Source organism: Ambystoma mexicanum, chromosome 2p, assembly GCF_040938575.1.
Source record: "Ambystoma mexicanum isolate Mex_15411 chromosome 2p, UKY_AmexF1_1, whole genome shotgun sequence".
In the NCBI taxonomy this organism is placed as follows: Eukaryota; Metazoa; Chordata; class Amphibia; order Caudata; family Ambystomatidae; genus Ambystoma; species Ambystoma mexicanum.
Window position 1 is genome coordinate 282,407,407 of NC_090923.1, and position 25,730 is coordinate 282,433,136.

The 25,730-nt window shown below is 43.0% G+C and overlaps 1 protein-coding gene across 9 annotated transcripts in view; it reads left to right on the forward strand.

Annotated features, from left to right (window-relative positions):
• The window catches only part of PRKCD (protein kinase C delta), a 1,081,757-nt gene that overhangs the window by 960,671 nt on the left and 95,356 nt on the right, over positions 1-25,730 (forward strand). For 6 of the 9 annotated variants that reach the window (XM_069643552.1, XM_069643551.1, XM_069643555.1 and 3 more), the window contains 2 exons: positions 3,534-3,670; positions 23,484-23,657. In XM_069643552.1, the coding sequence (XP_069499653.1) occupies positions 3,534-3,670; positions 23,484-23,657 (311 nt within the window). The remainder of the gene's footprint in view (positions 1-3,533; positions 3,671-23,483; positions 23,658-25,730) is intronic. The other 3 variants (XM_069643559.1, XM_069643556.1, XM_069643558.1) reach the window with 1 other exon arrangement.

The following is a 25,730-nucleotide window of genomic DNA, read 5'->3' on the forward strand; positions in this document are numbered from 1 at the left end:
AAGGTGACACAGGCACAACATGAATGGTACACCTCCTTCACCTCTTCAACGTAGCAAGCACACACTATCCTCTTCAAGAGGGATGTTGGCCAGCAAGGAGCATCCAAAACAATAGGAATGTTAACAAAATAAAGGGAATGTCCGAACAAGGTTCAATAAAAGTAGGACTCTTTCATTAAATTAGAAATACAAATGCACTATATATTAAAACACTGGCAACCCACGCCTGCAAATAATTTTATATGAAAGGGATGCTCTCGGTATGATGGCAGGGGTATGTAGGCAATTGCCATTTTTTAGCAGAGTTCAAGTTCAAATGTTGGTTTCTTAAAAAAGTATGATGCAGGGTATGTATTGTCTGTAGCAGCCTTAAAACCTGGCCTGGGAGACAGAACAACTGTGGCGTATCTTTAAATCATCTTCTGATGGGCTCGACAGCTTCAAGCCGGGTTTCTGGGTGCTTTCCATGGGGTTGAGTCGGTGTCGAGACAATCGTCAGATTGATAGGAGGCAAACACTGTGTACTTCAACAAGCTGCAATTATTTGGAGACTCGAAGGAAGCTTAGAAACGTGTCATGCGTACATTCTTGCAGTTTATTCAACAGTAACTATGAGCTGTTTTGACGGGGTCAAACGATACAGTGCAGTGTGACTGCAGTGATCAGATTGGGGTCGAGTTGACTGCTCAAAGCAGACCAAAGCAGGTTGAAAAGCATAGAATGTTGGATGCTCCTTTGGGTCTTGTAATGGCCCAGAAATTACATAAGAGCAGTAGAGTCTGCACAAAACAGCAAAGTCCAAGGCTGCTGCTTTTGATTCTGAATGACTGTGGAACCCTGTCCAGAGTCTCGGAGGAAAGGTTAAGTTCTTCTTTTGCACTTCTCAGCCCACAGATTTGTCTGAGAACACTTGTAGGTCTGCCAATTGCAGTGGTAAGTGTCCTGGATACCAGTGTCTAAGCTGCAGGCAGGCTTTCCAGCAGCAAGGTACTCCAAATGTTCCCCTGAAGTGGGTCGAGTGGGGGTGGCGGGGTTTCTCCTTCTTTGAAATCCTTATAATGGCGGCAGTGGACTTTGGACAGATTCATTTCCAAAAAAGGTTCCAGGGAGATTCCTCTTCTCCTGGACCCCAAAGACGATTCCACTGCAGGGGCACACCTCCTTATAAAGCAAATCGGTCCATTCCACGTCTTCTGGCTACTGTAGCAAGTGCCTTGCCTTCTTATGTCTGCTCCCAGAGTGCTTTGCCCACAAGAATTTGGGGTGTAAGAATGGAAGTAATGGTAGTCGGGGTATTTCCAAGATGGCAGGACCCCACTCCTGGGTTCATCTCCTCTACTGCTCTTCATTACACTTCTCTCCTGTGTCTGCCTGTGTTCAAAAAGATTCAGTAATGATCACTTGGGTGTGACATTCCCATGCTTTGAAGCACTAGCTGCCACCTTACACCTTGGTTGTATGTGCTGTTCCTCTAGTAAGTGATCAAGCCTTTCCAGGCAGATAACAAAGAAGACCTCCAGAGCTGGCCCCCACGTCTGCGGAGCGAAGCCCTGAGCCCCAGACGGTAATGCGCATTATCTCGGAGAACTGTAGGAGTCACAGTGAACCAGTTGATAATAAAATGACATTAGATAGATGTGGCAGTATGTAACTTTATTTACTCAAACCGATTTAGCTTTACAGTTCTATTTCACCACACTCCACAAGCCCCTGAGGATACATACATTATGCATAATCTGGAAGTCATTTGCATTCCAGAAGGCTGTTGCCAGGAATGCACATGTTCTGATGTGGCTACAATTTTTCCAAACTATGTGGCAGGTGCTGGTGTGCCAGTAGATGGGTCCAGGCAAGAGAACAAGTGTGTAATAAACTTTTTTCAGGATGGAGTATTTGGATAAGAAGGCCCGATTAGCAAAGCTAACTTTCTGAAAGAAAAACATCTTATGGCTTGCACAGCTGGGAGATGTCATTTTCTTGGTTATGTTTTGTATTTTCTATGCTGCACCTTGATTCTTCGTACCATACGTGGCTTACCTGTAAATTAGTATATACAATTAGAAAACGTGTCTTGATTCTTGAAATATGCAATATGTCTAATCCACATTAGTACCCGGCACGTGCTGCACACCGGGAATACAACGTGTGGATTGGCTTTTGCGAGCCATACCACACGGTATTCCCTTGTACGCCAGTGCGTTTTGCGCGTGCCGGGTACTCTGTTCCTGGCGAGGGGCGTGACAGCCCCTTAGCCAATTAGGCTCAAAACGGGGCAATCCCCGCTCTGAGCCTCCCCATGGCTGGAGGCTGCCTTCGTTCCCCTCTGGGTACTCGGGTAAGTTATTTTATTTCCTCCTCTTCCCCCCCCCCCAACCCCGCAAACTATCCCTCCCCACCCTCCAAACCCCACTTACCTTCTTTTTTCTTCTTTTCTTGGGAGCGAACGCACTGTTCCCAGCGCGCCCGCTCCTGATGGCCACCATGGAAAGGGAAAACGGACTATGTTTTCACTTTCCGGACGGCCATTTTTTCACTTTTATTTTCTTTCTGTTTCGAAGCAGAAAAAAATGTCATTAGTAGCCCGGTCTAACAGGCCGGGGTACTAATGGCTATAAAACCCTCGGCGGCGGGCCAATACCGCCTACGGTAATGCCCCCGGGCTTCGTTAAGGCCCCGGGAGCATTACCTGGGGCGGTATTGGCCGACCGCATCGGGTCTTATTGCCACATTAAGACACATCAAGCATAGTTGATGTGCTGTTGTGCCAGATAAGCCATGTTTACCACTCCATCGTCATTACAATCATTAAACTCTTACATTTATCCCCATTCTTTTGTTGATCAGTCATCATCAGTATGGCAAGATTACTTTGAAATCCTGATTTTTTAAAACTCTGATATCGCCATTGCTCGGGAACGTGTTATATCTAAGACTAAGCAGCAACGCACTGATCCTTGTTCTTTTTCATAACCTGACAATCACTTTCTGATACATTCTGTAAATCTTGTTTTGTAGGCGTTTTTGTTATAAATAGTTATACAATTTTGCTGTCTCTCTAAAATGTTTTCAACAGTGTCTTAGGTGCAAGATATTGAGTTCACAGTTTATTACTGGGAGCATGCCTGCACACTTGAGCTCCTGTTATATCAATGAACATGAAGTGCTTCAACACTTCAACACTTTATTGCATTTCCTAAATGGGTTGTTCTATTTATTTGCATTTGCAGTTCTTCCACTTTGGTACCAATGCAGTTATGACCAGACACTGTTCTGTTGTTTTATATCTACTTTAAACACAGAACTTCTACTAGCTTGATCAAATTTTGTGTAGCCAAATCCTCCATGGTCAACGCAACATAAAGAATGATCTTCACAGTTAAAAGACCTTCTGTTTACACCAATGCACTTTAACTAGCGGTAAAAGAACAGAAAGATAAGGATCTGAGTGTGATTCGAGGTCCAGGATTGTGCTGGGGGGGAAATCAGTAAAGAATATGAATGGTTCTAATGCCCATAACCATGTTTTTCATTAGCAGATAATCAATATGATAAGCTGTGGGAAGGAATATCTCCCAAGCCACCACCTGCACGGCCATCCAGTATAAGCAGCCGTCTCGCCATCGAAAGTTTCACCTTCCACAAAGTCCTTGGCAAGGGGAGCTTCGGAAAGGTATGTAAGGAAGACCGTGGTTAGTTTTTCTCTAGTTTATTACGATTCCTGAGGTGGTCTCAGTGAACTAGAGTATGGTATCTTATGCTCACGTTGAGAAAGATGTAAATCACTTTGCCTAATTCGTAAGGTTATTCAATGTGCACTCTTTAATCAACATATTTAAGCGTGGAAAGAAAGGTGTTGTAGTCTGACCTCAAATATTGCTTTGTAAAAGGTTAATTGTTAAGGAGCTGTTTTAAAATATGAACTCATCAGTTTGACGAAAAAGGTTGTGTATTGGTGTATTCTATTACTTGCAACTAAATTGTAAACACAAAGGTGACAAACCAGCAAACAATGGGGCTTGTATTTGTTTTATTTGTATAGCGCAGTATAGTTGTGATACCAAATATAATGCATTTCAGCTTTGTTAAATGTACAGCCACAATTGAGACAAATTGTATTCAGCCATTAGAATTAGAGGAGAGGGAACCAACATGCCAAGGTTACAGCTCCGGAATTCTAGCCATATCCAGTTTAGAGCGGTGGTGAGAGCCCTGGTTTCAGTAACACACTCACTAGTCACATCTGTGGAGTCATGGGGACTTCGTCTTGTGGAAGAGCATGCAGTAAGCCACAGTCTGTGGTCAGTGGAGTGGGAAAGGAAGTGGATCATGCAGTGGAGAGGGTCCATGGCAGCCTGCAACAGGGGTAGTCTCCATTTAAGGATAATGGTAACACTCTGCAATGCTCAAGTAGAACGACCCACAACCTTTGTCAACTCTTTTATGGTGAACCTGGCTCTCCTTCACAGCAATATGATCCCAAGAAATAACACTCATCAGAGGCATTTGCTTTATTTTAGAAACACAAATTCAATTCAGTTTAGTAAAGAACCATCCGGTTCAGATACAGGGTGCTAAAAAATGGATAAATACATATTTACTAATGTCCATTGAAGTGTTGGAATAGAGAATAAGAGCAATCGGAATCCAAATCACACTAACCATTTTATAGAGGGTCATATATTAACCAATCAGTACAGATGACTATTAAGGTCTTTATGGAGGTAGAAACATTGCATCATATGGGTAGTTAACAGGAGAACCAGGATCAAGGGCCAAGCTAGACAACAAGTGACTTTGGTCATCCATAGGCGGGCCTTGGGCCAACTGGAAATTTAGCATCGACCCCAGCTGGACTCATTTCTCCCATTCTGGTGTCTCAAGCAAAGGTGCAATTAGGAGATGGTACTGCCAAGGCTGTAATGGCAGCTGGTGGGTCACCCTGGCTCTTATTCACTTGGATTAGTCTCACATACCTCCCATGAGAAAACTTCACAGGCACAGACAAGGTGCAGGTGGTAGCCAGATTAGATTTCACAACATTATTTCAGCTGAATATGTGCATCCATTAACTCAAAATGTTCGGAAATACTACACGCTAGAAAAGCTGATACAGAAGACCTAGCTGGATGCACTGCCATTAAATCAATGCTGCGTTTCATAGTTACAAGTTACTGCAGTCGGTGCAATTGTGGCTCACTCAATCATTGTTTTAAAGAGGCTATTGTCACCCCAAGCTCAGAGGCTCCAATTCTAATTTTGGAGACATTAAATATGAAAGAATTCTCTCCCTGAATACGTAAAGGTGGTATTTGATTAGCCGTGGTGTGCACGTGTGTCCCTTACTTCGCTCTGTTTTAAGTGGCTATCAACTTCTACTCTTTACTTCCTTCCACCTGCTACCCATGTGTTCATTATATGCTTTTGTACATAAGCCTTCGAAGTAGCGGAAAGGCAACAATTATGGCACTATTCAGAACTTCCAGGACTTTGTTGCATGAAATGGCAAATTTTGTGGCACAAACCTCATTTATGGCAGTATTTTTGCAGCACAATTTTTATTGACTGGAGGGTGCAAGGGTACATTGCAGGAAAGCGCAAGGCTACAGGAGAGCCAGGGTGTCAATATATGTATCTTTTATATCAAATAGTAAGAGTCCTAGATGTCTCAGGCTTGGCAGAACAGTGTTTGTTTTGGCTACGTTTTTTGGTTTAATGTGCATGCCTATTTAATATTATTAACGGTATTAATCATTATCAGTTGTAATGCTGAAAATATTCCCCTTCTATGTTCCCCAATCCCGCAAACACCCACACACCTCTATGACCCAACACACCTCACACGTTTCACCAATTCCTCATCTCAACTTGTATTTTTGAACCTCACGCGCAGTCATGCACATACTCACATGCTCTGTCACACTGCCAAGTCACAAGTTGCCCTCTCCAGTCTCTGCCAAACTCCAAATCATACTCCCAACTCACACTGTACGCTCCCCAATTCCTCCCGCAGTATACAGTCCTTCATTCTTGCATGCTACTTATGCATCTTTCATCATTTCTCCCATTCTATCACACTCTTCCCTCATCCTTTCTCCCAATCTGCAGCCCACTACTACTTATTAGCCCACGTTCCTTCCACTTTCTGTACCTCTGCTTTCCCTGATTTCTGGCCCACTGCCCCACTGCATCCGCTCTGCTCTCTTGCCCGCTGCTCCCCCCTCTGACCCACTGCTCTCCCTCTGATCTCCCTTCGCTTTCTTGCCTACCACGCCACAGCTCACCCATCACTCCCCCTCTCACTCTTTTCTCACACATATTGTGATTTTTTTTTCTTCAATTTTTGAAGAAAACTGTAGATTTTGTCCTCAAAAAAATGGGGCATCTAAAAATAGAGCAGAAGATGTGCTGTTTTTAGATAAGCCATTTTTGGAAATGAGCAGGCCACCTTAATCTCAAACGTGACCTGCGCATTTCCACGGGGCTGAGCTATAGAGCAAATGATGCGCTGGCCAGCCACCTTGAATTCGTTTGTGTTGGAAACGCTCTCCCGACAATGGCTCCCAGTGCATTTCACTGTGACTGGCCCTGAAGGGTCCTGCCACTGTAAAATGCAACCCAAAAACACACATTTCTATCCCATTTGAGGAACAGAAATGCAAGTGAGACAGGAGCTGTCACACTTAAAAAAAAAAAAATGCAAGTATTACATGAGTCAGTAGGGTCCGTAAAGACCCTGTAAAGCAGTGCACCCCTTGTGCACGTATTTAAAGTGGACGCATAGAGTGGCCTACAATTTCTGCACATTTAAAAGTGCATCTTGCTTGTCAATTTGGGATCCGCTTTTAAATGCGCAGAAATGCCCCCTGATTTGCAAAAAGGGGTGAAAAAGGACATCTGAATGGGCGCATATATGAAGCGTCCATTCTGATGTCCTTTGTGTATCGGACTGCTCTTTATTTTTTTTCTGCTCAAGTGATGAAATGTGCTTGCGCATTTCACTTCTTGAGTCCATAAAATAAGAGTTGAGCCCCTTGGACCCTTGAGTTTTTTAAAAAACTTATTTTTTTCTCAAATACACATTTTTGTGGGTGTTACTGCACTTTTTTGTAAAAACGGTCATTTTTCGAAGCATTTTGCGGGATCGCAAAATCGCTATAGGGTGGAGGGTCTGACTATTCAAAACACCCTGAATATATAAACTCATTAAGAAAGGGACTCTTTCTGAGGAACGTCATAGATGAATATTCCATATCTGAGGGATACTTTTCCAGACATAATACCGGTCTCTTTGGCATGGATAGAAGTGTCCCTCATTTATTAAAATGAAGACCTTTAGTTTTGCTTTCAATTAAGTTATTTTCAAATATTCAACTTCTATAGTTTGCCAATCGTTTTAACTGCGCTTTATATCATAGCCACCATAAGAATAGTTCTGATCAGGCACAAATGTATTGAAAAAGATCCTATTTGAAAGTGCCGTGTTTGGCACACTCCTCAGCTTATATATTCAGAGGGTTACATATAATGTATTTATTGGTGATTTAAAGGCACCTATTGTCGAAGCATTTCTTTCTTGGTTCCCCAAAGAAAGTCAGAGTGGGGGTTGCTGAGATCAAAAATGAAGGGTGGGAGACAAGTGAAAGGAGTACAAACAACTAATTAACCATTAATAGTCCCTGGCACAGGCAAGTGTCAACGGGAGAAGAGCGTTGATGGTCTGTAGCCCTGGAGTTGCATAGAAGGATTGAAGAATTAGGATGAAAAGACTGTTGCATAGCCCCACTTTGGTACACCATTGGACTGGAGAAGACCAAGCCAGTTCCATGTCTGTGAATGATCCAGGGAGACTGCTACGAATCTTTAACAAATAGCTGATCAGGTAAGGACTGGGAGAGACCCTGAAAAATGGCAAAGCTATAATCTGTTGTTCGATAGGACACTTTTCTAGAAAGCAAGATTCATAAAGCGAACAGATTTAAAAGTATTCTCTGACTCACTGGGAGTTAGTTGAGGATTCTGAAAGCAGGCATATGTGGAAACGTCCAAAAAGACTGTTCAAAATCCCGAATGGGAGATTTGGCCGAATTTCGGCCGTTCGAAAAGTTCGAACAGCCGAAAGGTTTGACTAAATCCCCCATTCATGGCAGGGGCTGTGGAGGTGTCCCCCGCACCCTTGTTCACTATACTGTGAGTGGGATTTGCAAGGCAGGCGCCTGCAGCCGGTCCCATTAAAAACAAAAAAAAGGACCCTGCAGTGGCGGTTCTTGATCTCGGAAGTGAAAACAAACCGGTGTTGCACGGACACAGCGAGTCAGCGGCACACAGCGAAGTGTGCCGGTGCAAGGTAAGTAGGGGGTGGGGACAAGGGCAAATGCTGAAATGTTCAGGGGAGAGAAGACCAAAAGTTATTTTTGGAAAAATAACTGTCTTTTCTGCCTCGAACATTTCAGCCACAGGCTTCCAACCCCAATCCACATATGTGGCCTCTCGGTTTCAAATTCAAAATTCCTTGCTGCCTTGTACCAACGAAATTAGATTAAAATAATCTGATTTTTGTTTTTGGGAAGTCCCATGTGCAGGCTGTTGCAGTAGTCCGTGCACAATTGTAGAAGGGCTCTAGTGTCTGTGATTTTGTGAGACATGCTGAGAAAGTCAATATATGTTAGATCATATGTAGGTGAAAGTAGGATTTTGTGGTTGGATCCTGAATTTATTTTGTAAGCTTGCTGCCAATAATGATTTTGCGGTTCTTACCACGGTTAACCAGAGAGTGGTGGTGTCCCTTGGTAGGAGGCCAAGAGGAAAGCAGTGATGCTGGAATTTTAGTCCCCACAAAAAGGATTTCAGATTTTTCAGCAGATGTCTTCAAGTCTTCAATCATGACTATGAGATTTATGCAGGTGATTTCCTTTGGGGGTAGATTGAGTTAGCCTCCAGCTTAAATGCAATCTGTCTGCCAGCTGCATGAATTTGGTGGAAATAGAAAAGTGCAATGAGATCCCCGAGTGTTTTCATATGTATGTTGAGCAGCCTTGGAGAACTCTCCAAATATTCAGTAAAATTATGGATGGGCCATTTCTGGATCTTACAGGGGATGCCCTACATTTCTAGAATGATTCATTTTGCGGCAATACCTTTTACACAAATAGAATGTTCCTGTCATTTTAGCAGTCTGAGCTGGTTAAGTGTTGAAGGCTGCCAGTAGGTCTAGTAGGTTTAACTTTGCAGGCTGTTTTTTGCCCACAGCTTCCTACATAGACATGAGGGCAGATTATGTGCTTCCAGGAATTCTGAAGTCTGTCTGATGCCCATGACGGAGGCTGTGACATTCTGTGTACTTCTGTAGATTGTGTCACCATTTTCTACATGATTTTGCCAATGGAAAGGGTGTTGGCAGTTTTACTGCATTGTAGATTGCAAAGAAATGGTATGTCTTCTGCTTTCTTAGTAAAGGTGATATAATTGTTTTTTTTCAAGCAGTTCAGATACTTCCATATTCGATGGAGCAGTTAATCAGTGCAGGGGCAAGTGTAATTGTTTTCTTTAATAGTGCTAGCTGGATGTGGAAGACCTTGTTACAATGAGTCATTGATTTTGAATATCGTTGTCACGAAATCTGCTGTGCAAAATTGCTTGAAGGTAAAGTTCCGCAACTTGTCCTTTGGTAAGGGAGGGTTTGTTGATCTGGTTTGGATTTTGATACTAGTTTACATAGTAGTCATCTTTCCCTGGGAGAAAAGAGGCCAGGTCCAGCTTTTGTTTTTGGGAGATAATTTGGTTGAGCTAGTTATCAGGAGGTTTTCAGAGTTCTCTGCATCTGCCGAAAAAGTGCTGAAGATTTGTTGGGTACTTTAGAGATAAGGTTGTGGATAAAAGCTTCATTCTTTTGTGGTGGCTTCCAGCAGTCTCCCAGTTTTTGGATTGTCTGTTTGAGGGTGTCGTACCAGACATACAATTAATTATTTTAGTTTGTGCAGAGGTCACTGCCTCTCGTGTTCTGACGTGAGTGCTGTACGTGTTGAAGCAAGGATCTCGGGAATCCACTTGCAATGACATTGCTTTGAAGACTACAGGGCAAAATCATGAGTCTCTCTGATCATAAGTCTGACTATGACAGAGATGTCCTCAGAGTTAGCTTTTTGGGGCGTGCATTTGTGAAATCGATCGAGTCTGAATAACATAATTTGAGGCAATATAGGAAGGGCAGTAGCTTTGATGTACAATAGGGAGTGGTTGACCGTTATGATCACATCTAATGTATGGTCAACCAAAGGTGGGTTGAGTGATCGTTTGCCAAGGTTTTCACCCTTTTCATAGTCAGAAAAAGTAGAGTGTTTGTTTCTTAGTCTAGTCATATGTTAAACTTCCTATAATGCAGATTTTAATGTAGATGGGTTGCAGGTTGGCGATGCATGTCAACCATTCCTCAGTGAAGATATTGGTGTCTGCATTGGGGATGGGGTTTCATTAGAGTTTCAATTGATAGTGGCAACAGTGGCTGTTACATGCAAGGTTTCCATGGAGAGCTGCCACATGGTCTGAAGCTTGGCGGGGGGAAATGAATGATACTGTCCCCACATATCTATATCTACTCCAAGCAATAAAAACAATGTCGGCAATATAATCAATTCATTGCTTCCTTGCTGTTATTGATTCACATAAAATACTGGAAATTGACTGGCCTCCAAAAAATACACTCTATATCAAATATATCTCCAATCAAATTGGTTGTATTTGGGGCAAAAGCTGATCCTTGGATATTGTATCATATCGGCATGGAATTTTGGAGGATCACGTTTCCTAAGTAGAGGATTGCAAACAAGAGTGAACTGTCATGGTGCTCTGTGTGGTTACATTATATTAAACATGTTTTAGTGATGTATTCATTAATTCATGTTTCTAGGAGCACATAAAGGTGACTTCTACACTTAATCTAATTTGTTGCTGTGTAAGGTAATCAAATCAGTTTATTTTATTCGACACTACTTTAAAATCAGCAACTGTGTCCTTATCCCTATTGTGATTAAATAGTTTTATATAAACATAGAGGCAATGTTGATTGTTTCCCTGATGAAAACTCAGCCACTGGAATCAAGGGGGTATGCATTATAACAAATTGGCATTGGTTGTGTTATGAAAAATATACTATTGTCTTTTCTGGTATGTTGTTGCCTAGATTTTTCTTTGTTGACAAGTATGAATTGTCTGTATGATATACTGAATAGAAGCAGGCCTTTTTGTCGTGGGCCTTTAGCCGCCAGTCGTTTTCCCACAACACATTTGGTGCATGTCGCCCCTCAGCGAGTCGTGTTGGCCACGTCCAGCAGGGCCACTGAAGGGGGACCTAGCACCTCTCTGAAATGTATCCTAAATATATTGTCATGCAAAACACTAATAAGTGCAGTGTTTTGGACAACTTTCTGTTCAAGGGATTCAAGGTCCGCTCAGCAAACACATTTTTGCTGTCAGCTTCACTTGCTGAGCGGGGCATGTATTCTGTGAATAAACAATCTAAAACACTGCATTTATCAGTGTTTTTGTTCACCGTATAGGTGCTGTGAGGTTTTAGGTCCCTCCACCCTGCTGGCCAAAGGGCAGCCGGCATCAAACGTGCTGCGCAGAAACCATCACCGCAAAAAAGGACGTACCATACCAAATTTAATTTTCTATATAAATGATTGATTTTCATGTTTTATGATTTTGTACAATACTCCACTGTGATTTATTTTCTCTCATTTTTTCTTTACATTTCTAAAATGTTTCCCATTTTCTGTGTTTAACATTTACAAACAAACCATGTTCTCCCTTATTCCATTTGGAATAATAGCATGTTCAAACAATGGGATATAGGACATTTGATTTACTAACATTGATTGTTTGATGGGTTCAAAATAAGGAAAAATCATTTGTATGAAGGAATCCTGGGGTTACTTATTTCTTTTATGTTTTACTGATCTGTGACCTACATCTTTACTGCAGCTCATATACCTTTCTCATTGCTGCCATTGCTAAAAAATAAAAACAGATGTATCCTCTACATATCATACAACACAAGTACCCTCATTAGGGACTGCTAATGTTGCCCTTGAAATGGCAGGAGTTTATTAATGACGCAGATCGGGCACTTTCAGGGTGTAGCTATGCCTATTTTGATCGCTGTTGTGGTGGCACATTAAGCTATGGATTGTGATTACAATGGTGGAGGGCGGGTGGATCATAGTCTAGGATCACCTTACTGTGTCTTTGGTTCTCAATGAGCCGTGCCCCTAAATCCCATAAAATGTCCCTGGATAAAACTGGATCCTAAATGTAAATAGCTGGACAGCAGGCTTAGAGCCTCGGAAGCCCACTAGACAGTATGACGTGTTTGATTAGAATATATCTTCATTGCAGCAGTGGGGTGGTGGAGCATACATAGGCTTTAAAGGTCCGCCAGCCCAAGCTTTGGTAGGCCCGAATGAAGCGAGAGCCTCAGCTCGGGCTGTGGCTGTCAAAGCTGATGTACGCCCCACCTCCCCCCATGGCGTGAAAACTATTCGCACCCCGTGATTTACCAGGTTACGGATAGTTTTCTTTTTTTTTTTTCATCCGACAGGTGATCAGCTCTGCATGAGCCCATCTCCCATCAGAGAAAAAAAATAATAATACTCACAGCCGTCATTGAAATGGAAAAGGGACCCTCTTTTGGATGACAGCGGCCATGAAAAACAAGTTCCAAAAAGGCTGCCGTAATCCAAAAAGGGGCCTATTTTGGTGGTGGCCAGACGAGAGGAGCATCAGGAACCAGAGTGCAAGGTGCCAATCCTGCTGGTAATTTGGGGTGGGGGGAACAGGAATTGGGTTTTTCGATCGTGTGGAGGCAACTGGGACCTGTTGCCTCCCCACAATAGAAAAAAAGGGAAAGGAAATAAAAGCGCATCGGTTGGCTGGAACACTGGGCAGGGATGTTCCAGCCACCTGATTGACTGAGAGCCCTTCCCCGGGTGCACATTTATGAAGAACTACAACCATAAGGCAACTAAGCACAGACCATACACACAATGGCATGCGTTAAAGGTGGGAGGAAGAATGAGTGCCCAATCGTGAGGTTGTTATAGTGGGATCAGAGAGGCAAGGGAGTGGCCCTTAATAAGGGCCAGGGATTCTCCTCCATAGCTCTGCACATCGCAGGTTGACCAGCTCCTCCAAGCACCAAGAAAGTCACATAGAAGAACGGAGTCGAGGCCAGATAGAGCCTGAGCGTCACAGAAACGGACATTAACAAGGGCTTCTGGACCCTCACAAACCCATAGTTGACACTGGGAAGGAGAGATGGAGAAGGTTTCTGGACACCCATTAAGACACAATGGATAATAGATCGTAAACCTCTCGGAGAAAGAGGTGAGAAACCTCCATCAGACATTGGCTATCGATGAGAGTTCGGGAACCCACAAACCCACAACGAGGAAGGACATTAAATCTCTCAAGAGAGGGAGCTTGGAAAGACCGGCTTACCCCATTTGCATTCCAAAAAGATAACTTTGGAGGCAGAGACCCTGGAAGTTAATTAGGTTGGTTTGTTTTCTTCCTCTATTTTTATTATTTTGGACAATCCACTGAATCTTCTAAAGCATACCTAAATAGAGGCACATGTCAGTTGAATCTCTGTGCTTCTTAAATCATTGTCTCCGATTACAACTCAGTTGTTCTGCTTTTTGAGTGGCATTTAAAATAACAGATGTTTTTACCAGTACCATGATACACCTAATGAGAAACATTCCCTTTTTCTAATCCTGCTGAAAATGCACAAAGGAATAAATAACTAAATGTAACGGCATCTTAAACTGTGCATAGTTTAAAATGTCAGTTTCCCTGGGTGGTTTTGAGTCCTGTTAGCCATCTCTAAATGATATTGTCTACTAATAAATATGATTAAACTCTATAGATAATCCTTCTGAGATGGTTTCTGAATATTGATTAATGTTAAGCTGATCCTTGTACAACCCTGTGGTAGGGGCTGTACAATCACAAACCTCAAGATGTTATTTTAAAGGATATTTATGCCATGCATTATCACCACCTGAGTGGTCCCCTGGTGCTCCGGCGGATCTGGAAGACATGATGGTAGGGTAAGTTAGTAGGACTGAACAGGGAAAAAGTTCAAGAGAGCTGTGATGTGCTGTTGGCATCTTCAGTTGGGTTTACACTGTTTGGTGAGCATAGGTGTGATTTTACGGTCTGTTATGTGCTGTTGTGCGAGGCTATTTGTGGTTTGTTTCATTGTTAGAGTGTAGTGAAGTGTGTGCGGTTTGTTGTGCTGTATAGGTATGGCAGTGTTTTATTTAGCGTTTGGGAGGTGTAAGCAGAGGGATGAGAATTGTAGTGGGTTGATTGGTGGTGGCGCTCAATCGTATCCCCTCCACTTTGGCGACCTGTGCATGTGTCCCTGCCAGTGTCGTGCATTGTGGTATCCCTCCTATATTCTGTGCAGAGTTGTGGGTTCTCAGCAGGGCTGTTCCGTGGTGATGCCTCCTCTACTCCCCCGATGCCCGTGTTCCGACTAACGGGTGTCTACACCGCTTTGTCCCCTAGTATATCCTCGAGCCACCATCACCTCCCTGGGCCCTGTGGGAGAACCTCTACTCTCCAGCCTGTGCCCTGGAGCGCCCTCGGTCACAACTCTTTCCCCTTTAACTCTAATGCCCTCTGTCTGTGGTTCAACCTAGGACACTCCCATCTCTCTCCTTAGCCTGCGGTAGGGCCCTCCATGAAAACGGATTCACCCGGGTCTCCCTCCCGCCCAGACGTTTCTCCACCTCCCTGCACTTTGTCGTGGTTCGGTCTAGTCCTTCGTCTTGGCATTTGTGTGTTTATTCAGAGGGGTGTGGGTGTTACTCATTTGTTTTTATCCTGTTCTGAGTTGAAGAGCCAGGTTTTTAGGAGTTTTCTGAATCTTAGGTGATCCTTCATGTTTCGTATTTACCTCGGGAGGGAGTTCCAAATTTTAGCGGCTAGGCAGGGGAATGCTGATCCACTGAGTTTTATCCTTGTGTATGATTTAGGTTCCAGGCAGATGTCATTGCTGGATCAGAGTGTTCTGGTAGTTTGGTAAATTGTGATATTCTTTTGTAATAATCATGCTACTTGGCTGTGTATTGCTCTGTGTTTTATGCACATTGTGATTTGCTTTTTAAATGGCAGCCAATGTAGCATCTTTAGCGCTGGAGTGATGAGGTCCCTTTTGTGAGAGTTTGAGGAGAAGTTGGCCGCTCCGTTCTGTATACGTTGCAGTTTCTTCAGTAGATAACCCGCCATCCCGAGTTCTAGGCTCTTGGCGTAATCTATACTGGACATGACGAGGGAGATGTTGGACAGTGTTTTGTGCATGAAGGATAGGATTGGTAGAATAGTTTTCATTGTGTGCAGAAGAAGGAAGAAGCATTTCTTAACTATTGCCTTTGGTTCCAGGGTAAGCACGTTGTCCATTAGGATTCCAAGGTTTTTGACTATTTTGGACGGTGTGGGTGGTGTTCCTAGTTCTGAGGGCCACGGGTTGTATTGGTTCCTTCCCTGGTTTTGGATATAATCATGATTTCTGTCTTGCCCAGGTTGATTTTCAGGCAGTTTGTGTTCATCCATCCATAGAGTTCTTTGAGATAGTCTACAAGCATTGTGTTCTTCTTATGTACATCTTTGATTTAGTCGATGATTTGGGGGTCATCCTTGTAGTTTTAGCAGGTGAGTTTGTGCCTTTTGATGAGGTTGATTAGTGGAATCATGTAGATGTTGAAGAGGAGTGGGGATAGGGAGGATCCTTGTGGTACTCCACAGGTGGTTTCCCGCGGCGTGGATTTGAATGGCTTTAACCATACTGTTTCTGTTCTTTCAGACAGGAAAGATTTAATCCAAGGCAGCGCTGTCAGTGATCCCTATTTCTTCCAGTCTCTTGATGAGGATGTTGTGGCTGACTGTAGTGCACTGCAGAGACGTCAAGTAGTATCTGTGTCAAGTTTGTGTTGGAATCTGTGTTGGTCTCTTGGTCATCCCAGATAGAGGGAAAATGCTGTCTCTGTCCCTCTCGCGAGTCTGAAGCCGACTTGTGCCTGGTCCAATAATTGGTGGTTTTCTACGTGTTCCAGTGTTTGTTCGTAGACCTAGATCTCTAGCAGTTTAGCCGGATTGGGAATGTTTAATATCGGTCTGTATTTAGAGAGGTCTTCCACATCGCCCTTAGTATTCGTGAGGAGTGGTTTGATGTACGCAAATTTGAAAGCTTGCAGTACTCTTCCTGTTGAGAGCGATTGGTTGAAGAGGTTTCTGTAGCATTCCAATGGCATGCCCTGTGCAAGGATTGATTTGTAGATGGCTGATGGGCAGGGACCCATTGAGAGCCTGCTTTGTTCCACAAGCTTGATGAATCCCTCTCCTGATATTTTGGTGAGGCCTTGCAGCTTCTTATTTGGTTCCAGGGTAGGTGGGGCATTGTGCACGGTCTGTTTGATTGGTCTGCTTTGTATGATCCGATGTATGTCAGTGATTTATTTTTAAAGTGGTCTGCAAGGTCATTGCATAGTTTCTGTGAAGGTGCCAGTGTGTTGCATCCAGGTGGATTTCTCATCTCATTTATTATGTTGAATAGTTATTTCTGGGTGTTGGAGGCTTTTGTGATTCTGGTGTTGTAGTATTTCTTTTGGGCTTTGAGAGTTTCCTTTTTGTATGTCGGATTTGTTTTTGATAGTTTATTCTTTTTGCCTGGTTGTAATTTTTCCTCCATTCTAGTTAAAGTTTCCGGTTTGTTTTTTTCATTGTATTGAGATGGGGATGTAAACCATCTTGTCACTGATTTCATTTGTGATGGGATGAAGGGGTTTTCCGGTCAGAGGCTGTCTATTGTTTCGGCAATCTATTTCTGCATTAGGTCTGTTATTTCGTCTAGGTCGGTTCTGTCCAACTTTTGCGGTTGATGGTTTGGAGGATTCCAGTTACTTCTTTTGATGGTATTCCAGTTTTTTTGCAGATCGCGAGGTTGGGGGGGGGGTGGGGGGGTTTGGGCTGTTTGGGTGCTTTGCCTGGTAGTTGGATCACAAATGATATGATTCGTGTCAACCATACAAATGCCCAATAAATAAATGAGGTGGTCGCTCCACAGTATTTGTGTTGGTGACGCAGTTGAGATCAGTTCTTTGTTGACGAAGATTGTGTTGGGAGTGTGTCCTGCTCTGTGTGTTGCTCCTTTAACCATCTGGTGTAGTTACATTGTCTCAATCTGCTTGACTAGTGATTTCTTTGAGTTTGCGTTCTCTTCTTCAAACCATATGCTGAGATCCCCTTGGATTATCAGGTGGTCATGTTTCATGGCCAGGTTCGTGATGGCTTCTATGAAGGTGTCTGCGAAGGTTATGTCGTAGGTTGGTGGCGTATAAATGAGTATGAATGTGAGGTTTGTTTTTGAGTTTGCTGTCAGGTGAAGGACGAGAGATTCAGTTTCTGATGTTCAGCAGGGACATCTGTTTTTATTTTCATGTGTTCTTTGTAGGCTATTGCAAGTCCTCCACCTCTTTTGCCTTTTCTGTTTACCTGTGTGCATTTGAAGTTGTCGGGTATACAGCTGTGTAGTGTGACTTTGCAGTTGTCATCTAACCTGGTTTCTGTGACAAATAAGATGTCTATTCCACTGTGATAGAGTAGATTGTAGATCTCTGTAGCATGTTTGGACATTGATCTTGTGTTGATTAGATTGCATTGTATTTTTTAACGGTGCTTTGTTTTGTTCTTGGTTTTCATATGATGTTGTTGGCCAGTTTCCTCTTTGCTCTCAGGATGTGAGGTGTGTTCAGTATGGTCTGTTTTGTCATTGATTAGATCTGCTAGGTTTCATATTGGGTTCCTGACTTCTTCTGGGTCCTCTTCCGTACCTTGTTGTAGTTGCTGTTGATGCCCTTGAGTTTTAGTGATATATGGAGTGAGGGTGTTGTTTCCTCTCTTGTTCCTTCCGGATGTTTCTTGTCTTTTCCTGGGCGGTCCCGGTATCTTGCTGGAGCATCTATCATCGTTGGTGGTTATGAATTATTCTGGTGGGTGGTCCATCGTTGTGAGGTATGGTGTTGGGTATAAAGATGTTTCCCTTCTTTTGGAGTTTGTTCTATTTTCTGTCATGCTTACGAGTTGTGTGTTTCTTTGTCGTGTCTGTTTGTTGGCGTGGTGTCATGCTGTGGTTCCATTTGATGTATTCTTTCTCCTAGTTTTCTCACGCATCATTCCGTTCTGTGTCATGGCATATTGTGGTCCTTTGGGGTCCACTGGTTTAATGAGTTTGCGTTATTGTGTTTTGGTCGGAGGGGCCCTTCCCCACCGGCAATACTTTCCTGACTGTCAATTGGGTTGCAGTTGTCCTTTGGCTTCTTTGTGGTTTTTGGTGGCCTGTGATTAAGAGGGGGCGTGGTTGTGGGGACGGGGTCTTGCGGTCTGATAGCTAGCAGATTGGGTAGGGAGGGGATTTGAGGCAGAAGTGGATGGGACTTCCTGGGTGTGCATCTTAGGTGTCTTTATCATTTGGGCTAACTATCCCTAGATTCTGAGTATTGTGAGGGTGGTGGAGCACCTAAGGTTGCAGTCCCTCTCTATGTGAAGACCTAGTTCTGCTGTTATTTCACACTGAGCACAGCTGTGACGTGTCCCAGCAGAGGCTTTGTAGCACCTAGAGCTGGGAGCACAGTGCTAATGGTTTGCGGCTGTGCTGCAGGCTCCGCTGGTGAACACTGGCAAACGCAATCTGGAGCTGCTTCTGCAGGAGCTGCCCTTTGCCTCAGTGGCTTCAGGAAAGTTAACGAGGTGGAGGAGAGCCTCGATGGATGTGCAGGGGGCTGCAAGGCCAGTTACAGACTCGGTGGGTGGGACGGAGGAGGGGACCTGGCCCGATAGGAAAGCACATGCAGGCAAACCCCAGAAAGGCAAAATGCTTGCCAAAATGAAATTAAATGCACTACAAAATAAAGGCAATCAAGGAAAAATGGGTTGCGGGCCCAGCAGAGTTACCTGCTCAAAGCCTGAGCTTACGTGGCTTCAACCCAAAAGGAAGCCAAACCTCTCGAGGTAGTGTGGAAAGGCTGTGTCAAAGCCGCAAGCACTTTGTAGTTCCACACTAGCTGTGGGTGTACATGAGTCATGGACAGAGCAAAGCCACAGCCATAAATGTTGATGACACAGCAGTCACAGATGAGTAAGGGAAGATGGCACTGAGAGGTAATTGGTTGTCATGCCCACAGAATCCCAATGGCCTGTGTGTGTGTTACATCGGGGTCTTTCCATGGCTCAGATAAGTCAAAAATGTAATCTCAAAGCCATCATTGAAGCTTGGTTTTACTGCCTGAGAACAGAAGCCGCGTTTACACTAGGTTCTGGATCGGGCTGTTATGTAGAATGGAAAGATTATCTAAAGACTTTGCTGTGTACCAGATTACTATCAAGCATAAGTGTATGGTGCTTGAATAATGTTGTGAGGCCAGGCCCTCCAAGGTCTAAGGATGTGCTTAGTCCATTAACCATCTAAATGGGTGGTACAGACCTCTTTATAAGGCTAATTATGTAAAATCCTGTTTCTGTGTTCGGGTTGCACAAATTTGTGAATGGTATATTATTTATTGGTCGCTTATGAGGTCACTTACTCTACCAGTTTCGCTAGCCATTTCTGCCAATCTGTAAGGAAGTAAACCTTGTGTCTACTTCCCTGGTAGGTGTCCCCTATTGTAATTTTTGGTGATAGGCTGTGGGATTCGCAGCAGTCAGGCTTATCTTTATTAAGGTACACATGTACATCTCAAGTTGTTCCATAAGTATGTTAAGTAGACCTAAAACACAGTAAGCATACTGTATGTATACAAAGAATAAATTGCCAAAAGAGACGCGCCATTCCTATACTATCATTTAAGTCCACTATCTGGTGATAGGCACATTCCATATAGAATGTGTTCCTATAGTTAGGACTATTTTGGACTTGCCTACATTTGTATCAGATTTGTATTTAAAATATTGAGCTGTGAATGGTCACCCTTAACTGTATGGTTGGGCTTTAAAGTACAAAATACCACTGTAATATATTATACAAGCGGAGCTATGCATCTGGACTGTCCATAACAAACAGGGCCTCGGCTATAAACATAACTTTAACCCTAATATTTTATTCAGGAATGTGACTGCAATTGTGGTATTTAAACATCTGTTGGGGCTTAGATCCCAATTAGTTACTTATTAGTGCTATTTCACAGTGAAGGCAAGTTACCAACCAATAATTATAGGGGCTATGGAGAATTTCTATTGCGTTTGGAAACTTACAGAAGTCCAGAGTACAAGATGTACAAAGAATGCGGACAACTCTTAGCCCTATGGATGGGCTGCGTGACACTCTTAACACGCTTATACAGAATGGACAGTATGGAATAACTCAAGGGCTTGGCAGCGCGACACCCCTAACCTGTATGTACACAGTGGAGCGTGATGACGTTGCAACGCGCTAACGTGTGACGTCATCACACCTCTGTTTTTCAATATGAAAAATGGCGGCCGCAATTACTTGAACGCTCTGAGCATTGCAGGCGATTCCTCACAGGACACCCCACAGACAAAGTTCAGGGTTCTACCCTTTAGATTACAGGTAATTGCATGGGGTTTATTTTATACTGGCATCTCGAGTATGGTATCTAGGATCCTTCATTTACGGGCCTGTAGATAACTGGGCTTACTAGTTAATATTTCCCACAGAAATAATTCTCACTCACAATATGTACTATGGAACCATTGATACTCTAAGAAGATCATTAGGATATACTTTTACTCCTCCAGGTGTGGGTTTCATCACCAGTTTATATAATGTTATCCTATTTGGGCAACACTGAACATAGCAGATCAGTTCCATTGAAGTCCATATTAAACATAATGTTTTGATGGTTATGCCACGCGAGTTGTTTTTTAAGACAAGCACAGTACATAGGATATATCAACAGGGTCATTGCAAGAACCAAACTTCACCTAAATTGGGTGAGTGATGCTCATTGAAACACGGATAGAAGAGTTGGAACTATATACACAAATATGTATTGCACATATAGTTTAGTAGCATGACACTGAAGCTCTCACTCAATGTGCATGAAGCACTGAGGACAATGTAGAATTAGTGTAAACATATGAAGGGACTGACACTATCACGAGCGGTCTCTTTTGCTGGAATTTGCAGCATGTACTACTAGACAGTGCAGATGCACAGCTTCTCTTAAGCTCTCCGCAATGTTATTAAGAAGTACACACTTGGTGCATGATGTTAGAGGCCCAGTCAATGGGAAGTGTTAGACACAACAATGTGGGGTGAATCTGTACACCGTGAACCTTTGATAATTGAGCACTACAGAAATGTGCAGAAAGCTATTTAATTTTATACAATTTGTGTACATTGTTTTTGTTTTTATGCTGTTCCTGTGTTCTTTATTTTGATAATTTTCTCTTGTCTCTATTCGTATGCTCCCTAATCCTCTATCAACCTAATGATGTAATTATGGTATGTATGATTTACTATTTTCACTGTGGTGCATGAGATAGATTTGGGTTTCATGCCACTTGTTAGCCTTGACAAGGACCAGTGGTTGGATCACGTGTTGGCTGTGGCTGCAAATTGGTTGTGAATACTGTTCAACTTTTGAGGAATCTGTACAGTAACATTGTTTGTTATCGTGAAGTGGTTGTGACCATTGATCAATAGTTGAGGACTTTGTGCATTAATACTTTGTAAAAATTAAATGTAGAGTGAATTTACGCAGACTTTGCATCATAAATTTGAAGAGCTCACATTAGGATAAGCGCAGTCAACGAGGGTAGAGACATACTACTCTTTGATAAACATTGCATTTAGAAGGGTGGAATTCAGCGCCAATGGAAGTCAATGGGCAAATGCAGTTAAAGCCTGCCTTTTGAAAAGCTTTAACCACGGACTGCAGGCACTCCTGAGAGATATGTATCAAGTATAAACCACCAACCCAGGACCCAGAGGTAGGTAGGCGCAGTGATATTCCCGAAAGATTTTTTCATGAATCCCCAAACAATGCAGTGAGTACAACTTTTCTTGTCGGGTACAGTTTACAGGATCCCAGCAGCCAGGGACTGTAACCGCGGTGAACACAAAACAGATAATGGAAAAAAAGAAAACCCCTTTCTAGTAGGACCCTTCAGTCATAAGCAGAAGCAATGGGGAGAATGACAGCAGAAAGGAGGGAGAAAATGGCAAAGCAGATTCTGGCAGCTCGATGACAAAAGAAGATGGTCCCATGAAGATGAATATGGTGGCAGGGACCCAGGATGGCCCAGGTATGCTGTTGATTTGGGGTGTTGGGCTCTCAGTAACCTTACACTCAATGGCAGCTTACAACAGCAAGGCATGATGATCCAGATGCTGAAACAGTAAGTCATTGATAAAAGGCTGAGCGACAGTCGCAGACTTATACAACAAGGAGGCCCAGCAAGACAATGAGGGAGACTCAGGAAAGACGTCCAGTGGCTGGAAATGAGAACCCAGGACACATGGTCCAGCAGGAATGCCCTCCGCAAGTAAACTGCCTGCCCCCAGAAGACCTGATTGTAGACCCAGTGTCTCCCCCAGATAGATATACCGGCCCACACAGATGCTGGCCTAAGCCAGCCCACCAGTCCCACTAATGGGTTTCAAACAAAGGGCTAGGATGCTAGCTAGGAGGCCAGCCAATCCCCTTCCCACTATACAATGTGAAATGGCAAGCACATGGTCAGGAGGCCAACTAGATCATGTCAAACCACAATAGAGGGTACAGGGCTAGGCTCACAATGTGCCCACGTGTGCAAAACAGCCATTTCAGGTTTGCCTCGTGGTTTACATAGCCAAAGAAAGGCCCCTAAAACACAACATGGCTGAGAGCAGGAATGGCTGTCAAAAAGGTTCATTGGGCTATCAATGTTTAAATTGTCTTGCACCCCCAATGGAACTGAGTTACAGCTTCCACCAGTCTACCCCATGAAAAGACTGTAGCATGATATAATCGCTCTAGTTGCAAAATGGGATGCAAATAAAGTACCCGTGTCTCCCATGAGCCTTATGGGCTACCTATCACCATATACTTGGTGTCAAGAGGTTGAATTGGCAGGTGGACTAAGTCCCTATGTCCACAAATCTAGGTCAGAGATCAAAGAAATGAGAAGGGGGGGAGAAAAGGTTAAGGAGACAACAGTAAATGAAATTCTGTCTTAACAATTAAATATAGCAGGAAGCAACCTTTTAAAAGTGTGCTTCAGTAATCTTCTGCAACAAATGGTATGGGTAGCTTTAGACAATGGTACATTGTCAGAGATTGTAGCCCAATTCTTTTTATTGTGAACCATCATTATTTAAGCTCCATTGTACTGTAGTTATGTTAATTTGTGTTTGTGTGTATTTATTTGATAATTTTGTTATAAATTGTTTAACATAAAATTATTTTCCTTTCCATCAGGTCCTACTTGCTGAACTAAAAGGGAAGCATGAGTTCTTTGCTATCAAAGCATTGAAAAAGGATGTTGTGTTACTAGACGACGATGTAGAATGCACAATGGTAGAGAAAAGGGTCCTGGCTCTGGCATGGGACAATCCCTTCCTTACTCACGTCTACTGTACTTTCCAAACCAAGGTATTTGGCATGCTTTTAACATTCTTCATCTACTCACGTAATAGTGCATGAAAATAAACAAATGCGTGTCATAATCGATACAAATTCTACAGTATACAATACTAAGTAAATCCAAGTGTTTGTGTGTGTGCACACGAGGGAGAGTGTTGTTGCATGAACTGGCCGGGGAAAATAATTTTCTTGAAAAAGTTGAACAATGAGAGCAGACGCATGAAAACAGTATTGTAGGGCCTGTGTTTGGAGAAGAGCTAGATGTGTCCTGTAAAAGGTACTACCGGATAATGTATGCGTAGTGTGCTGTTCGCCACATGGACTGATATTGCCCTCCCAAATGACTAGACAAAAGATATTTCACTGATTTGACAAACGGAACTGGATCAAGTGGTGGAGTAATCAAGCAAGAAAGTTTTTCATTTGAATTAATGGTCCCTGCCATAGTTTCAAATGAGTGTGTTCATGATTGGGGACAACAAAGGTTTAGGTCTAGGTTAATCAAAAAAGACATTTCTGATAATAGTTTCAAATTCATTCTCTTCAGAGATTCATCTCTGCCGAATCCCCACTTTGGTATATTTCACTTCCTTTTACCTGTGTGGCTCATCTGTTTCGGGGTTTATTATTTTGGGGTACAACTCTGTTTTGGAGTTTACTCCCTTTTCAAGGTGTACTGTGGTGGATCTCGCTATCTCGCGCAAGGTCTTGCGTCATAGAGAGACAAATGGTTAACAAAGCTGATTATGATGGGAGAAAGGCAGTCAAAATGTGTTGTGTACAAGTAGGTGATCCGGTGAGAGCAAAACTGCCTGCACCTTTGAGACAAGGACCTTGCAGGTGGTCAATGCCATGTGAAGTTAAGGATGTGTTCCATAATGCTGATAAGACAGAAGTTGGAAGAACCTGGAATATGAATAGGATTGTGAAGGTAATGAATCGGGCAGTTCCATTAGTCCCCGCTGGTGGAGAGCGCAGGGAAATGCTAGTGCTTGATAGATCTGGCAGGCAAATAAGGCAACCTGGCAAGTTCAAGGATTATGTGGGTGGTCTTTGTGATGCTGAAGAGTAAGAGTATTCGTTCTGTTGAAATCAGTCTGTTAATGGGTTTCTGTTTTCTGTTTGTTTTAAGTGAAATGAGGTGTGTAGTGTGCCTGATGCTAAGGTATGATGTTAGGTTTTCTTGGGATGTTATAGTTTGAACAGGTTCCAGAATAAGAAGGCAAGGAAGAAGCAGATTGACTATTGGCGGTGTTGCTGTCAGAGGAGGACGCTCTGCTGGTGGGCTGTATCATTGAGACTTAATTAAATATTACCGTTTCACCTGCCATCGGTGTCCATATGGTACTTCACAAGGTTGTATGTTTTGGGCCAGCAATGAACTTTTGGAATTCACAATAATTTTTTGGCTACACAAATTTGGCCTCCACCTCTGTTTTGGGGATCATAGCACCTTTGAGACTTCAGTGTCGCCCCACATTTCTCTGCCCTAGCCTATCCTCATTAAAACAGTGCCTATTGATATCCCTTTCATGATTGGATTTTGGATTCCCTTTGTGTTGCTGCTGTATATGTTGAGAGAGGATCCAATTGATCGAATAGTCCATAGCAAGGCTTTCATCTGCTAGACTCTTCTCATATGTGTCTTGATGTAAAGATATTGTATTGGGCATATTTCAGTTTCTGGGTGTTCTGCTCTTTGCACTTGGCCATTTTGGATCTGAGGCCAAGAACATAGTCCACTATGTTGTGGGAAGGAGTTTGGGGGTGTGGTGAACCAGAAGACCGAATCTCAAGGGTGTTTATTAAACTAAAAAGAAAATTTCTGTGTATCCCTACTGTTAATAGGGATTTTCCCTACCTACAAAACTAAACTAAGGGGGCCTCTCTATTGTCGATATCTGTTGCAAAGTCATCAAAGGGCACTGGTAAGTCTATTAACAAGTGTTTATTTAGGTTAATAAGGGAACAAGACCCCCAACAACAACAAGGGCTCCCTACAGTGACACAGAAAAGATTAACTGACAAAGTTAGAACGCTGAGATACATTGCAACCTGTATGACCTCATCGGAACTAGAGGT